Genomic DNA, 17833 nt, shown 5'->3' on the forward strand with positions numbered 1-17833 from the left:
AAATCTCATCTCATCCACCTTGAAAATGAAAAAATGCAATTCTGTCACATTGGAATAATTTCTCTTTGTCTTGCCACTTCAGCAAATCCATGGGTCCACACTGCACTGTCCCCATAGCAGGAAGCTCCATCTTCTCCTGGTCAGGCAGGTTCACAAGCAGTTGAGTTACTGAGGCCCAGCCAGCAGCTCTCAGCAAAGAGACTGGAGCAGTCAGCATCTGCTTGTTCCCCCCCGCAGTGCAAAGGAGGCAAATCAGCCTCATCTGCCATAAAAGAGTGTTTGTGCCAGTCAGGCTGCCTCAGCTGAGGGGGCTGCAGGTAGTCAAGCACAGTGACAGTGTGACAATGGCATCCTAAACCACTCTCCACCCACCATGTCTGATCATAGCCAGACTCACCCACTATCTTGGGGCAAATGGAAAATGCGGATTTGGGCTGGTCTGATTCTTCAAATATCTCTTCAGCATAGTACAGCATGATGTTCACCAGATTCCTGCATTGTCTGCTTTGTTTCATGTCACAAAAGGAGCAGTTCTGCAGGAGACTCAAGCATATGACTACTCTTGGCATTTCTCGTTTGGGGGGATAGTAGGCAAAAGCAAGCCCACCCCTACATAGCAACGTGCTCCAAACAAACTGTTCAGCATTTAATTTATTAAAAAACCTTGGAAGTGTTATTAAAACTGATTATGATTTTGTTTAAATGCTGAAACCAGAGAAATAATTTTAAGGATTCATTCAAGTCTGATTTTTAGTTTAGACACATTCATGTTAAGTCCATTCTGCTTCACATGCTCCATTACTATTTTCTCTCATCATAAAGCAGCTAGACACACCCTCCAGTTGAACAGGTAACCATTTTAGATTGCACTAAATCATCTCAAGCAGTGCTTGAAATGTTTCATTAGGGCAGTAGGTGTTCCCATGATAAGGGGAGTATTCAGCCCCTTCTTGACTCTCCCCAAAGAGGCTCCCTGTGTGGATGTGTGTCACTTGTCAGCATGCAGTTGTCTGTCCTTCCACCCTCTGACATGTCCTGGATCAGGTGAGTGAATACTGGGACAAGGACAGTTTGCTGATTGCTTGGCATGCTGGGGCACCTTCTTATTAATTTTGCAGGCAACTATAATAGGAGACCACTGCCAGGCAGGACACAAGGCTGGGCCACTTGTGGTGCTCATTGTGTCTGCAGCATGCATTTCCTTTGCTACTTTTTACTTAGGTGTTTTCCCTGCCTCACTGAATGCTCCATAGTCTGCTTGGCTGTTGTCTTGTCACCAGCAGAGCTTACTTTGAAGCAGCACTTGGAGGAGATGCTGGAGGAGGTGGAGTCAACGAGCAGCACAGGCTAGTGTGGGGCTAGCAGGAAAGCAATAGTTTGTTCTTTAAGCAGATGCATCTTCTCTGAAATGATTTTTATGTCATAAGGGACAGAGTGTCTCAAAGATGAGGTGAAAAGGTGAACAAAAAGGAGGAGCAAGATGTGATGTGGTTGGCAGATCCAGACAAAAGGCTGTTCCTCATGCTGTTCAGAGCAGTATAGGGGTGTCAGAAGGATCCTGGACCCCCTCCTCACACGCACATTCACGTGCTCCATGTGTTCTTCTGACACAACATCCAGGATTAGCTGAAGTGGAACCGGTGCAGCCAAATTCCCGCATGAGTCAGACTGACAGCACAGCTGTCTGTATTCTCCAAGTTCTCCACTGAAACAGAAAACTGCTGCTTTGCTTCACTCAAGCATGGAGATGAGTAGATTACCTGTGGTGGGGTGACCCTGGCTGGACAGCAGGAGCCAATCAAAGCTTTTCTATTACTCATCTGGGCAGAGGAGTGAAAACGCAGAAACAACATGGGCTTTCCACAGGGTCACAGCCTCTTTCAGGCGCCCACCTGCTCTGTTGTGGGGTCCTCCATAGACTGCAGATGGATCTCTGCTCCTTTGTGGAGCTCCATGGGCTACAGGGGTGCCTCACCATGGGCTGCAGGGGAATCTGTTCTGCTACCTGGAGCAGCTCCTCTTCCTGCTTCTGTACTGACCTGGGTATCTGCAGGGCTGTTTCTGACACACCCTCACTCTTCTGTCTGGCTGCAGTTGTACAGGACTTTTCCCCCTTTCCTAACTGTGTTATCCCTGAGTCTCTACCACCATTGCTAATGAGCCCAGCCATGCCCAGCAGCAGGTCTGTGTTGGAGCTTGCTAGCATTGGCTCTGTTAGACACAGGGAAACATCTAGAAGCTTCTCACAGGACCCACCTGTGCAACCCTCCACTACCAAAAACTTGCATACAAACTAAATACATCATCCAACACAGTGATTCTGCTAATCATCAGACAGGATCTTCAAACTCCTAACTGTACGTGTTTTGTAATGCCAAAGGCAGACACAAACTGCTTCATGTCTTCCCAACCTTCTCTGCTCTGTCCTGCTTCTTGAAGGAAGCTTCTCTCTGGAAAATTAGTGAAAAGCCAAAAGGAATCTGGGTTTCAACCCTGCTGATAATTGCTGTGAGCCATCACACCTGCACTGACAGTGTATTCAGCCCCCTGTAACCATTTCATCAGCATCATAAAGCATTGGCAGCTTGTCACAGTGCTGTGTATTTGTGGTCAGCACTGGAACTTCTGATGGAGATGAGTGGAAATCAGGTTGTATTTCGTGTTGTAGGTATTTGCCTTCATAGTCTTGCTTTATCTCTCTCTGAACAGCAAAATTCATGTGGCCTGCAAAATATCAGCCTTTTATTCTGGAGACAGAGGTAACCAATGCATTTTCAAGTTCCATACTGAGAAATTACTCTGATTTAAGGTTTTGATTTCGATCCTGAATCAGTCTCTCAAGTTGCTCAAGCCAGAGTGAGTTATTAATCCAATCCTTTTCCTGCCAAGTTCCATGTGCATTTATTCACCTCTGCTGTCAGCAGGAGCAGGCTGGGTATGGTTTGCAAGTGTATGTATTCTTGTCTCTATGTTCCTCATCATAACAATCTCCAGGTATCCCTGCTGTTTATTTCTCCATTAAGAAAGGGAGCCTTGGATGTGTGTCCCCCTGTTCTGACTTGTGAGGAAGGGAAAGTGTTGGCTCACCTTGAACTTGCGCACTGTAGAAGCATGCTGCTTTTCCACAACAAGTGAGAAAAGCTGCTCTTCTCTCCAAGTGGAAATAAAATCTGCAGAAGAAACACAACCCAACAACAGAATTCACATTGCAGGAGAGGACAAAGCAAAACAAATTCACTATTCAGATTTATCAGCAAGCAGTCTGGTACACCTGTTATTTAGGCATGCCACAAAAGTAGTTTCTAGCATTTTCTCACACTCTGGAGAATTTTTTTTAGCTGTTCTCATTCCTGCCTTACTGGCTCCAAGCTCAGCTTTTCCATACAATCCTTGCCTGCTGTTACACGATGAGGTTGGGGCAGTTAGCTCAACTTTTGTGACTAGCTGGTAACTCAATGCAACTGGTCCTCCACAAGAAACAAGGAAGGACTTTCAATCAGAAAATTTAATATCAATTTATATACATGCCTGGGTTCCCATCCCTGCTAGAAGCAGAGTCATATTAGTACAGCATGGTATTGGAGTCCATGCAGAAACTAGCTGCAGATAGGCACAAGGTCTGTGCCTCTTGTCTGCCTCAGCTGGGTTTCATCCAGAAGCTCCAAGACCTTAAGGGTCTTGGAGACCCAGATTTTAGTGTGTTCCCTGTCAAAAGGCTGCTATGAGTGAAGGTAGATTAGTTTTAGTCCCTGGTGACCTTGGAGAAAGTGGAACACAGCTCATCCAGCCTTTACAGCATCCCTTCATAAGAAGTGGCAAGTTCATGTCCTTTGCTGTTAATTCTGCTGTGCCTTTTGCCTCTACCAGATCTGGGTTTCTTCTTGTGGTTGCCAGCTAGGCTGCTGCTCTAATTTTGCTTTTCCCATTCCTATCTCCTGTGCAGAGAAGCAGAGGGAGCTGGCTCGGAAGGGGTCCCTGAAGAATGGCAACATGGGAAGCCCAGTTAATCAGCAGCCCAAGAAGAACAACGTGATGGCACGAACAAGGTAAAGGACTGGAAGAGTACTCACAGCTGTGCTCTGAGCTGCAGTCCCTAATGGTCCTGGGGTGGTCAGGGACAGTGTTCATTGCATTTGCCTTCTGCCAGCCACACTGCAAGAACAGTGATGGTCCTTCCTGGAGCTGGCAGCCCCAAATGCTCTGGGCTGTGTTGCATCCCAGCCCCTGGGAAGATGCAAGGGCACTTAAGCCCAGGACCAGAGGTATTGCAGCCTGTAGAAGGCAGAGGCAGCCCAGCCAGGTCAGAATCAGGGGCTTGATAGAGCCATCCTGCAGCATCTGAGTAGTCTCAGGTAGCACCTGCTCCTGCCAGTGGGAGAGGAGCTGTGCTTCTTCATTAAACACAGACTAGTTTAGAGCTTAATTCTGCCTTGGTTGCCTTTGTCACTGTAAGTTCCACTGCTCCTTTTTGATGGTGACCTGTTCTGCTACTGGCAGATTTAATGAAGGCTTGTAAATAATCTGTCTCTGTGTGATTTTCTACATACCTTCTCCACCCTTGGAACAGCACGGTCACACTTTGCTGGAGATGCTTTGAAGGAGCTCTGTAAGAGAGTATTAGGCAGTATGTCTAGTGAGGTTTATGTGCTGTAAACAAAGACATTCTGAGCTGAATATTTTCTTTTAGACTATTTCTATTTTTTGTCTGCACAGACTTCAGTACACTAATGTATTACTTACCTATGTTCAGGAAAGAGGAAACCCCATGAGCCCACAAGATTGCATGCTTTGCATGCTGCTGGAAAGGTGGCAGGTTTTAGTGGAGGACCTCACTTAAAATGATGGAGGAATCTGGGGAATGCTGGATGTTTACTGATGAAGGGGAAAGTTTTCTGGATTACCATATACTAAGTAGAATAGGAGCTGCAGGTCAGAGCCTCTCTATATGCAATGCATCTGAAAGATGAGCTTTCTTGTTCACACTAATTCCCCAGACCCAAAATATTATAAATCCTGACAGGACCTATTCAACTAGTCCCCCTGAAATACGTATGGGGAACATGCTGCATTGCTTCCTCTCTGTGTTCAGATGTTGAGGCCATATAAAAGAGCCAGACCTTTCATGGCAGCAAGAAATTCAGGAACTGTGCTCAGCTGTGTTTTCCGTGCCCACTGGTCCTCCTTATCTTCCAAGTACATTCTGGAAAAGCTTGTTTTCTTTTGACAATAGGCACAAGCTAGCATCCTGAGAGGAATGGTAGCAGATTTGCAGCTTGAGAGGTTTAGAAACACTGAAATTAGTGGAGGAAGATAATAAGGGAGAGAAGGTGGGATAAATAGAGGTATCTACCTGTAACATGAGCAAATTTTCCATGAAGAGATTGTTGTTTCCAAGCTGCCGGTGGAAAGAGCGGAGCAGTGACACCTATTGACAAAAGATTTCAAACAGCCAGCTCAGTTTTATTTCACTTAAGGACATCTGGGCACCTCTGAATGCTTCAGTCTGTCTGCCACTGACTGGTAACACCAGCAAGGCAGAAATGCCACAAGCTTGTTCAAGCAGGTTTTCACAGGGTAACAGTATAATGGGAAATATTCCAGGAGGACAGGAGGACACACTGCAAAATTTCCAGATTATTGTTTAAGTCTGAACTGTTGGCTTCCTCAGGTCTCTGCAGGATAATTAAGCTAAAACCATTTCCCCCTTTTTTAAATAGTCCTGCTCTTCTCATCAAATATGTTTTCCTTTGTGCTTTACCTCTCCTACTCTCTGCTCCACCTCCTCCTTCTTCCCCAAGGCCTCTGTTATTTTGTATTATCCCTGTGGATTTCTGACATCCAGCCTCTAGTACAAGGTTGCCTTCACCATTCAGTCCTCTTCTGGGACAAGGGTGCAGCCAGCCTTACAGATGAGAGTAATTGGATCCATAACACTCTCAATCTCCTTAAAATCAAATTAAATGTGAACAAGGTAGGGGTGATGCTCTTCCTATGAGTGTAGACAGAGCCCACAACACCATCCACATCACTTGAATACAGCTGAGTGCTACAGTCCACTCAGGGTAACCTAAACTTGGACATTACGGTCCAACCTGTGTGGCTTCAAGTGAGCAAAAACACAAAGACAAAGAAGCTTACCAGGGCAGCTGCAGACAAAAGCAGCTACCACTGCTACCCAACTTTATTCCAAGGACAGTGGGAAGTGAAGATAAGGACAATCAGGATGTGAGGGAAATACTTAAATCAGAGGCAGAGACACTGTAACAATTTTTGTCTGCAGCAGTTAAATTAAAGTTTTTTGTTATTAAGAAAAAAGACACTTCTCAAGAAGATGTAGTGGGGGGTTTTTTTCATCAAGTAAATATCACCACAGTGTTCTGCTCCTAGATCACCTGAGAGTGCTTTGTTCACTGATGATTTAATAACAACTGTCAGTGAATATATATGGAGCAGGGACTGGAAAACTGGAGAGGGAAAATGGGAGTCAGTACTTCTGATATCTGTATGGGCAGGCTTGTGCTGCCAAATCTCAGCTTCAGCTCCAGACATCTTTGCTTCTTGACTTCCTGCCTTCATACCTCAGGAGCAGAAGGACTGTCCCACTTCTGTGAGAGGGGCTAACTGAATTTTGCAAGTGGATCCCATTTTCTCCAGTCCTCTGGTGCAGCAGTTTGGAAATTCTGCGTCAGGTTTTAAATTAATTTATTTAATTTATGTTTCAGTGAACACAGTAAGAAAATATAACTAATTGTGAACCTATGTATCTGCTTTGTTATAGGATTTGATATATCTTACTCTTCCTGAGCCTGACCACTGACGGTGCTTGCCAGGACTTCTTATTTCTAAAATTGTTAATGGCTTGCTGCAATTATCTGTGCAGGAGCAGAAAAACATTTCAGGTAGTTAGAGAGTAGTTGGAGCATGGATGAGATGGATTATCATACTTAGATTTATATTTCTTAAACTCTTAGTGAAGCATCATTGTGCATCATGGTGTGCTGTTAAAAACCACTTGGGAGAAAGTGGTTGACTTACTGAAAGAGATTTTTGTCACTACTGAGGTTCTTACTTGCTGAACAAAGAATCCTACTCCATTTGTTGGTTTAGTTAATCTTATTTTAATTGTGAACCAAATTATTTTTGCATTTTTTTGGATGAAAGGACTCCATTGTGAACAAGATATTATTGTATTAACACATTTTTCTTATCCTAGAAGTTCTGAAGCCTGCACTCCATTTCACAAACTCTCCCGGGCAGTTAAAGGTGCAGAGTCATCCTCAGCCTTTGTAACATTTCTGATTAACTGAAAGTCATAGCAAAAAACGGAATTTAAAAAGTGCTGCTCTGACTGGTTTCTTATGCTGGTCACACCAGCTCAGGTTTCTAATATTACTAAATTTAGTGCTGAGAACTCAGAGGTGTTGTGTTGCCAGCGGCCTGGATAGGGATTCAGAAAGAGGCACCACATAATATTCCTGATGTCCAACAGCAGAATAGTGGGATCACTCTGGCCTCTGGCTTCCCCTCGCCTCCTTCTCCTATGTGCTTACTGCTGGTGTCAGGTGCCCTTGCCAGGAAAAAAACAAGCAACAAAAAAATGAGCAATCTGATATGACAGGCAATGCTAGCCAAACAGGTTTACCAGAATGAAGTACAGAATGTCCCAATGTTGTTTTTTTTCTTCCAGGAAGGGGTATGTTCCTAGGGCATGCCCAGTGTTAATCCCTGTGAAACCACTGTAAGCTACCCAGAGACACATGTTGCTCCCTCTGAATTGCACCCATTTAAACATCTTCACCAATAAGGGGGGGCTTGCAAAGAAGTGGAATGGGGAAAGCCAAGTATCATACAGCTTTACCCTAGGCAGTGTGTGGTTCTGATTTACTGTGTGTGGTCCATTTACTGTCTGGTTAATGGACAACATTTAATTTTTTCAGGCTCGTCGTTCCCAACAAGGGCTACTCGTCGCTAGACCAGAGTCCAGATGAAAAGCCCCTGGTAGCCCTGGATACAGACAGGTATGCAAAAGGTTAAAAACATGATATACATGACAGCTTAAGTGGGTTTTCATGACAGAGGGCAGCACTCACATTCTTCCCTCCACTGTTCCCTCTGACCTATGCCATGGTGGGTCTCTGTGTAAGAACAAGGGAGGAGAGCTGTGAGAAAAGATCTGAGGGTCACAGATGAAAGCTGCTCTACAGGCTCCCTTGATGTAGCTTCTCTGTGCCTCAAGAACAGTTTCATGGCACAAGAAAGATAGGACTAAGTGGGGAGTACAGGTCTCATCTAACCAATTCCTTCTTCACTGTACTTGTACTTCCCTGCAGTGATGATGACTTCGATATGTCCAGATATTCCTCCTCGGGATACTCATCAGCTGAGGTGAGTTATACTCTCTCCTGTCATCCTTGCCATGAATACAAGTAACAGAGCAGCCAGAAATGGCTTATAGAGTCCTTGCACAGGCAGAAATGGCCACACAAATTTAGTAGTGGTATAGACTCCGTGAATCTGGAAGGGGCCATGGCAGAAACTGTGTCATGTTGCTTTCTTCCCTGGTGATGACACAGAGATCTGCCCATCAGCAGTTTTCACGGCTACCTTTGGTTTCACTCAAACTTTCCCTCATTCTGCCTAGTCCTGCACTGACCCATGAGGTACAAAAGCATCATCTTGACTGCCATGGCAGCTCAGCAACTGTACACATGCCAAGGACACAAATAAAGGATCTGAGGGTGTGCTGTGATTTCCAGTTACTGAAGTGGTCAGGGTCACCCAGTGTGTGTTTACTTGGAGCAAGCAGAAATTCCAGGGAGGACTTGCAGATATGAACTCTTGCCCTTTCAAAGAGAAAAGGCAGGAAGCTCAGGCTTATTAGTCCCTCTGCATTGTTTCTGAGTAAATTCCTGTACTCTCTCATTAATTTGTTGCTTGGCCTCTTGTAAGAAGCCTCTGGCTACTGCTTCTGCAGGGTTTTGTATCCAGGGGCTGAGCAGCCATTCTGCCCACAAACTGCTCAGAACTCTTGCCCCTTGTATCTCTTCCTTGGATAAAATACCTCTGAAACCCTGGGAAACAGCCAAGAGCAGCGACCATGTCAGATGATCTGAGCTGTTTCTGTGCCCTGAGTGTTGTTTATGTAGATCCAGTTAGACAGCACTTGAACCTGAGATCACCGAGCCAAACTTTACCATCTTTTCACTGCTATAGTGTGCCCCAGACTGAGAGGGGGGACTGCCCATCTGCCAGTTAATAATATTACTGCATTACTTTAACTGAGGGCTTGTCCTTAGGGAAAAATTATTCCATAACAAAATAGTTTATCTCACTCTGGATATTCCTACTCTGGAGAAGTTAGTACCCTCCCCTCACCTGAGGTCAAATCTAGGACTGTGGGGCAATTGTTAATGATGGGGAAATACATTCCCAAATAAGGGAATGATGGATGAATACTTCATCTTCTGACCACCAGAAGTAAGAAGTCCCAAGTGTTTGACTGTTTGTCTCTTTGTCTGTAGCAGATCAACCAAGACTTGAACATCCAGCTGCTAAAGGATGGGTACCGGTTAGATGAGATCCCGGATGACGAGGACCTCGACCTAATCCCCCCTAAATCTGTCAACCCCACCTGCATGTGTTGCCAAGCCACCTCCTCCACTGCCTGTCACATCCAGTAGTGAGGCCGGCAGGCTGTGATCAGTGCTTTCCACTATAACTGTAAAACTTAACAGCCATTGCTTCCTCCTATGGTAGGACGTGCACCTCTTTGTGTTCATGGAGCCAGGAGAAACCAAAAAATTCATTTTATGATTGGTTGATAACTTATTTTAAACTATGGTAAAACAAAAGAGAAGTTGCTCAATGTGCCAGGCAGTGCCTGGCAGAGCTGACTGGTCTGGAGAGCGAATGCAGAGGGGTCCAGAGATACCTCCTTGGTTTGTTTAGGCACTGGGGATATTTTGTAAAGTGTCTTTTTCCAGAATGGGAAAGGTCAGATGGGGCTTCAGGTAATCCTGCCCACTGAAACCGATCCATTTGAAAGATTAGGGCAAGTTGGAGGTATCAAAGTGTTTTACCAATGAGAGGAAGTCAGTTCTTAATTCATTCACTCAACCTGTTTCATTCACATAACCAAAACAATATTATAACTGGGGCACAGGAATGGGGACGGACCAGGGCATCCTTTCTTATGGCAAGGCTAGCCAGGACTAGCATGACACAATTCATTCACCTGCAAAAGGGACAAGTAGCTGACATCTCACTGTGAGTCAGTACTAGCTAGAGCTGTTGTGTCACTTAGCCAATGCAATCTACCCTTAGCGCCACATTAAATTACCAAACACATCAGGTTCAATCTGCAATCCACTCATGCACTTCAAGGACTTGCTCATTGCCCAGGAATACCAACCATACTTGTGACTTCAGTTCAGTCACGTATTCTGACTTCAGCCTGTATTTAATCCCTGTGCAATCCATCTCTTTCCAAAAATCTTAAACTTTGTTCAACTGACAAGAAATTAATCCTGCATGAGTCAGGACTTGAGATGTGCTGAACAACAGTGCTGGAAAAGCTAGTTGAAGACAGCACATTTTAAGAGTGCTTGACTCTTTATATTCTCTTGACATTGTGTCTCTGGGTGTTTGTGGGAGAAACTCGTTAATGCTGAAGTCATCAGTGTGGTAGGGTCAGACTTGAGATGAGTTTTCAGCAGCAGCAGAGTTATGAACAGCTTCAGCTGAGAGATGCCCATGAGAGGAAACTGCTGTTCACCCCCTGTCTGCCCAGTTGTGAGCCTGACATGGTCCCGGGTCAGGAGCAGTTGGTGCTGGAAAATTAGGAAACCTGTTACATTAGGTTGCTGGTCTGAGCTCCCAACTCACCAGCAGATTGTTTTGAATGCAGAATCACTTCTGGAATTAGGAAACATGTCTTCTCCCTGACTGCAGCATATGCAAGGGATGGGCTGGCATTTTTCTTGGTGTTGAAATCTTTTGCCACAGGCACAATTCTTGTGTTTCCCTGGCCTTTCAAGAGGAAGGACCACCTGCCTTGGGTCATCACCTGCTTTGTAGCCTAGGAAAGGAAAAAAAATGAGGGCAGTTCTGAGCTTCCCATCAGAATTCCTGAGTCACAAAGCAGAGCCTGAGCTGCACCACAACAGACAGATCCCCCATCTGAAATCTATATGAAGTGAGCTGAGTCTTTAAGTCCTTAATTAGCAGGAGATTTTTTTAACATCCTGGAGATTTACTCTGTGCAGTGCAAAACTTGATACCAGCCACAGTGTGAGTGAAAGAGCAGGCACACAAGATTCCCAGGCTTATTTACTTGATGGTGTTGACAACTTTTAAAGCTGTGCTTGTCCCCTCTGCCTAAAAAACGTGCTGCCACTCTGGTTCCAGGCCACGGAAAGAGGACTTGAATGGTGCTGCTTGTTGAGCATCCCTGCCTCTTCATACAGAAGTGATGGTTAACTTGCCAACTCTTGTGGGGATAGTGTTCCTCAAGTGAATTCATCTCCTTTTCTCACTACCTGGTAGTGCTGCTAAGGGGGAATATTTCCAAAATACAACTCAGGTATGAGGTTGTCTAGAGGTGAGGGAAGTAGAGAGTACAGAAAAAGATTAAAGGGAAAAACATTCCTTAAGGAGTCTTTTTTAATGGGGAATGTAGTCAAAATGTAATAGAAGTACCATGGTCAAACCAAATCCTATAGGACTCTTTAAATCTTCACTCTTCTGGAGAGGGACTTTGCAGTTCAGCACAGGTATCATGGAACATCTTCATCACATTTATCCTCCTGGGTCAGTCTCTGTGCCTTCCAGCCAGGCCACACACCTCAGCCTTTCCCACAGCCCTTGCTCAGGAGCTCAGAGCATTTCAGAGTGCCTGCTAGAGCAACAAGCCATCTCTTCACCTGGGCCAGCCACTGAGGGCTGAACACCCCACAGGTCTCCATCATGCTGCCATCACAGAATCATGCCATCGTCTACGTTCAAAAACACCCTTAAGATCACTGAGTCCAGCTGTAGCCAAGCACTGTCCTGTTCAGTCTAGGATAGAATGAGGCTTGCTGTTACTCTTATCTCTCAGGGTTAACACCTCTCCTCTGAGGGACAGACTTAGTGGACTTGGCAGTGCTGGATTAACAGTTGGATTCTGTGATCTTAAAGGTCTTTTCCAACCTGAGGGGTTCTGTGACACCCACTGTCCCATGGCACCATTACCAAGTCCTTTTATTGCCCCTATTGCTGGTTTTTGCCTGCCATGTGCCCTGAGACATTCCCCAGCCCTGCAACTGCCTTCAGCCCTTTGCATTTTGTGATGTGCATCTGCTTCTAGCACAGCCCTTTAGGGAGGGAGGGAGATTAATTCAGATGTTCCACTTGGTGCTTCCTCCAAATACAAACCGAAGCACAACTCAAGCATTTTTGCCTGTGCACAGAAGGAGTTGGTTGTAGAAATAGTTGGTTCAGCATGACAGTAAAGGACCATAAAATGGCAATTTTTTGGCTTCTCCTCTCTATGCTTTGTGTTCATATATTTTATTAGGGGAATAATGTAGAAAGGGTGGGGGAAAGTAGTTACCTGTATAGGGTCGTTATCAGAAAGGCTGAGTGGCTTAAGGCAATGCACATGTGGCTGTCATAGAAAACTGAACACTAACCCTTCTGAACTGCAGCCCCTTCAGCAGATTATGACCATGCAGCATGTTTGTTGGCTCATTATGGAATATTGAGGACTGCTCATTGGTAGGTATCAACCACAGATGAGGCTGGTTCCCCCTGTCTGGCCTCACATTCAGACCTTTGCTTTAGCAATCAGGTTTTCTATATGCCCTCAGAGTCACAGAATAGGTAAGGCTGGAAGGGGCCACAATGGGGTCATCTGATCCAGCCTCTCTGCTCAAGCAAACCTTGTTGGATTTTATGCTGTGGTGAATTCCTGGGAATGTGTGGAGATAGATGACTATGCTGGCACTGCTCTCCTTAGACCAGTCTCTGCCACCAGGGCCAGAAGAAGGCAGAAGGCAAGAGCAAAGACTCTGTGACAACATTTCTACAAAATCAGCAGAGCTGCTGGGTGCTCTCCTAAATGCAGATGGCATGCAAGAAAGAAAATTGTTCCTTCCTCCAGTCTTTGCACCAAACAAGATGGCTCTCTCAGGCCACATTTTCAATCCAAAGTTGTACAGAAAACCAAGGGGAGGAACACCATGGAGTATGAAATGCTGCATTGCTGTCTACCTTACAATTACCACGCAAACAGCACTCTGTTCCATCTCTCTTGTCTGCAAACACCACATTTCCAGATGTCTTTGGGAGGAGGAACATCCTCCTAGTCTTGAGAAAGGTCTATAGATAGTGTGTTCATGTGTTTGTACATAAACCTCAGCTGAAAGGAGGCTGATGCCCATTTCTGAAGGCTCATTTGATATCTTACCAGACACATCTTGAAGTGAGCCCTTGGAAGAGCCACTGGGTGATATCTGACATTGCTGCATGTCTGTCCCTAACATGTGTGCTTGGCCATTGGATCTGCTGTGCTCTCCTGGCTGTCCTGCCTGCAGATACCTTCCACCTGCAAAACCAGGTGACCATTCCTGCTGCATGGACTTTGAGAGGAACTTCAGGACAGCTTCCCCCACAGACAAGAGGGACTCAGCTCCTTCTGGTTTGTTTCACCAGCTCTTGTCCCAAAGGAGGCACCCACTGTGTTCAGTGGTTCACTGGCTGACACACAGGTCTGCAATCCTGAGCAGGATCCTTCCCTTTCCAAGCACAGTCTGATCCTGGGCTGGCCTGCAGGCTGTGCAGGAGAATGCAGGAGGCTTGAAAAATGCAGCGCCCTGTGTGTGACTCAACAGAAACATGAAGATGCTTTTGAAGAAAGGAAGGACCCAGCTGGGCAACAGATGGAAAGCAGGAAAAGGAAAACAAGCAATAACTGGAAAGATTGCCAAGTGCTGTTGTGGCCTTGGGCAGATCTCAGTTGTCTGAGTTGATCTGTCTCAGTGCAGTGCTGATGCCAGTGGGGAGCAAAGCTTTCAAATGTACACACCAGAAACATCCTGTCCCTGAGCTGGCACTGCCGCCAGCTACAGCCCTGGTGGGTCTGCTGGACTGTTAGAGCACAGAAAAATGAGATTTGAGGTCCTTGCTGCTGTACGTATTTGCTCTAACCTCAAGCAAGTCACATCCTGTCTTGACGTCAATTCCCTTCTGGGGCACATGGGAGAAACCTGCCTTCCCAAAGTGCTGCCAACATCCTGCATGGATACTGTCAAGTGTGAGGGGCACCATTGATAGGACAGTTCTGCAAGAAGGATGTAAATATAATGCTTTAGAAATTTAATTCCTGTTTTCAAAGTACTACTCTGCTTTCCCTCTCTTTACCATCTTCTGATGTTCCTCACGCATGCCAGAATGCAGCAGGGTGGGGGTTAGTACAGAGGTTAAACATCTTTGGAGAAAGATGTTTGTCAAGGATGTGTTATCCAGTTACTTGGCAGCTGACTCTTGCACAGCTGGCTTCTGAGTTTGCCTGCTCCCAGAGGGAACATGTACAAAGATGTGATGACCCAACAGCACCATCCACTGATAGCAGAATTAAGGAATTTAGGAGTGCAGCTTGGGATGGCAAGTAGTCACAAAGGAGAACAGAGGATTGAAAGGCTCATTTTTGGGATATTCCTAAGGCAGTTTCATGCTCTTGCTTTTAGCAACCATATGATCATCTTAGCCTTTAGACTGGTGGTTCTGTCTGGGCTCATCCTTTGCTTTTCGATTCTCACTTCACACCCACACGGGGTACTGCCACTCTTACCTAGAATGCCGTAGGCTTTGGCACCTGGCTGCTGCTTGGCTCAGCAAGCTTGGGCTGCATGATCAAAAGCAACATCTGCATAGAGGAGCAGTGCCACAGGGCTAGCTGGGAAGGCATGGAAAGGTCTTCATTTTGAGTTGCTTTTCACCTCTAGGCATACTTGTCTATTCCTTTCAAGGCTCAGCTGTGAGAGGGATTGCTCCAAACTGCACCTCATCAGACAAACCCACCTTTGTTACAGAACCACACAAGACCTGAAGCAGAAGGGCCAGGAATTTAGCATAAAGAGAGATTTTGTGGCTGGGATTATCTGCAGGAGGTCAGTGGAGGTTTCTCATAGGGGCTGTGGTCCATATTTTAACTTCCTGTATTATGCAGCTGAGCTGCTGCATTGCTTCCCAAAAATTACAGCTACTTCCCTTCCTTTGCCCCACTTGACATTGCTGGCAGTCCCAGGATGACAGCAGCTGAACACTGCCTGTCTGAGCACATCTTTGACAGCTTGCTGGAGAGGCAGAGGCCGGGACTGACTGAGATCACACAGAGCACAGCCCCATGGCCCACGCAAGCATGCAGCAAACCATGTCACAAAGCAGGTTGCAGCTTTCCCTGGTGCTTACTTGAAAGCAGTAGGCACCAGGAAAAGGCCACTGGAAGGCCATCCTATGTCTCATTGCTGCTAAGATATTTACCCTCCCAGAGCAGCATTTCTCCCCTAGCTGCCCATGCAGTTGTACCAGGTGTGCTCCTGGGAAGCGCTGCTCTTCACCCAGGCTGCTTTTCTGCCTTTGCAACCTAAATAAGCTGCAACTCCATTTGGTACCCACCTTCCTCAAGCCTCCATGATTTGGGAGACACAGTTTGTTGAGAGATATAATATAGACACATGGAAAGAGCTGAAAAACTTGGGCAAACACTCTTCATGACAGAACTTCATGTCCACCCCCAGTTCACACATTTGTTTGTTCCATTTCTTTGCATGGAGAAGCTGCAGTAGCAGCTGTGTTCAACTTGTGGCTGCCTCTGTCCCAGGACAAACCCCAAGCAAAAGTCAGGCCAGCTGTAGGTCAGTGAACAGATGGGGTGAGAATCAGACAGGAGGCTGGGATTTCTCTTCACCCACATGAAGGCTGTGGGGCTGAGGATTCACCAGGTTCGTGCAAAACCAGGTGAGATGCAGCCCACCAAGCCGGATGCCTTTGCTTTCCTGGCCTCAGCGCTGTGGGTCCAGGTCTGTGGTCCCAGACGTGCCAACCCACGTGCTCCTGGTGTGGGCTGGAGTCCTGCAGCAGAGGCCTTAGTGGGGAGCCTGTTGGCTCTGCTTTTGCTGCACTGGGGCAGGGTGCTGTGAGATACTGGTGGGGCTGTAGTTCTGCCGGGAGAGAGACTCTGGTGGAGGATGAAGTCTTTGCGAGGGAGACAATTCAGAAAGTTGGGTTTTTCCCCTCCCTTTTTTGCACTTTTTAAACCCTTTTTACTCCTTCCACAGAGGTTATTGAACCTTCAGTTTAATAAGGGAGATGAGCTGCCATTAAATAAGTTTCTGAAGGGTCTGAAAGCAGGTGCTGGCTGGCGTGCAGAGCCAGTCTGTGCCTGACGTGATTTCCAGACCTCATTGTCCAACCTGTAGCAGAGTCACCCCATGAGCTGGGCAAGGACTGGGGTGGTAAGGTCAGCACTGGCCATCATGCCAAACAGCCATGGCTTCCCAAACTGAAGAAGAATCAGACCAGAAAATGGGGGAAGGAGCAACCGCAGTAGAAGGATAGCTAGTTGTCACAAGTAATCTTCGGTATCCGTGTCCAGTGGTTAGTCCTAGAATTGCAAGCCTTGTTATATTGCACACACGTCCTCCTTCCACTCCCCTTTTCTCAAAGCAGCCGTCGCCTTTCTTCCCCCTGCCCCATGCACTAGTGATGAGCATCAGAGGCAGTTGCACCAAAGTGATTCTCAGCCCAGTTCTGCATCCCCCCTTCTCACCCAAACCCAAGGCAACTCAGACAGTTTTTGGCCTTCACAAGTCTAGTAACTCCAGTTGGGTTTTTTTCCTTGTGTTTCATGGCTTCCTTCCCATGCACTCTAGCAGGGCAGTACAGGAGGCTCTGATCATGTCCCAGGAAGTTTCTTTGCCCCCAGCAGCACCTTGCAGACATGCACCTTACTGGGAATGTACTGGGTCAATGCTGGTGAGATCTGGCACTGCCGATCTTGAATGGGTGGCAGCTGATGGGGATCCACCCAAGGAAGTTGGCAGAAAGTGGCTACTGTCCCTTTTCTTTTCTTTTTTGAGGGAAAGAGGGATTTTTTTGGCATTACAATTATTGTCCATCTTCCAGTGGCCAAGTTCTGGGCTGCATTAATAATTGGGGTTCACTGGCTGTCCAGGCAGGTGTGGAGCTCTGCACCAACCTTAATAGCAAATGTCATGGCTGTAGCCAGAGCCAGGATGGGTTTCTTCCATGCTGGCAAAGTACTTTCAGCAGGCTCCAGATGGACACTTCTGGCAGACAGAAAAAGAGCACTCCTCCAAGTCCAGAACAAATTTGCACTTCCATTTTGTGTCCTCAGCATGGGAAAAAAAATCAGCCTGAGCAAATGCCTTCCTGGTCTCCATTCCCCGTGTGGTGCCTGGTGCCGCAGGGGATGGGGTGGTGGGAGGTATTTCAAGGTCACCAAAAGCAAGATCCTTTTTGGATTTATTTAATGGAAATACATTTCAGGACAGGAGACCTCCCGACCTTTGTGTTTATCTCAAGAGCAGACGAATTTCTGGCTGTCCTTGCATATAGTGAAATATAGCTGAAACAGCCAATCACAAATAGAGTTAAATGTAGGGTTTGACCTGAATAACCTTTTAATTAGGAAGATAAATTTGTTGTAGCTTGACCTTAGTCCTTGTTAGGAACCTGCTAATCATTTGACATGCAGAGTGTATTAATGCTGCACTTAACTTGGCCATTGTTTTTTTTTATCTGGTTTTGGGAGTTTTCTCACTTCCAAAGC

The 17833-nt window shown here is 46.2% G+C and overlaps 1 protein-coding gene across 3 annotated transcripts in view; it reads left to right on the forward strand.

Annotated features, from left to right (window-relative positions):
* Positions 1-11717, forward strand: part of FAM219A (family with sequence similarity 219 member A) — an 86443-nt gene extending 74726 nt beyond the window's left edge. For 2 of the 3 annotated variants that reach the window (XM_054283346.1, XM_054283348.1), the window contains exons 3-6: positions 3944-4046; positions 7938-8018; positions 8331-8385; positions 9522-11717. In XM_054283346.1, the coding sequence (XP_054139321.1) occupies positions 3944-4046; positions 7938-8018; positions 8331-8385; positions 9522-9680 (398 nt within the window). In that variant the 3' untranslated portion in view covers positions 9681-11717. The remainder of the gene's footprint in view (positions 1-3943; positions 4047-7937; positions 8019-8330; positions 8386-9521) is intronic. The other variant, XM_054283347.1, reaches the window with a different exon arrangement.
* The last annotated feature ends 6116 nt before the right edge of the window (positions 11718-17833 follow it).

The sequence above is a fragment of the Melozone crissalis genome, unplaced genomic scaffold (assembly GCF_028551555.1).
Source record: "Melozone crissalis strain CALT ecotype California unplaced genomic scaffold, PUWL_Pcris_2 ptg000036l_1, whole genome shotgun sequence".
Taxonomy (NCBI): domain Eukaryota; kingdom Metazoa; phylum Chordata; class Aves; order Passeriformes; family Passerellidae; genus Melozone; species Melozone crissalis.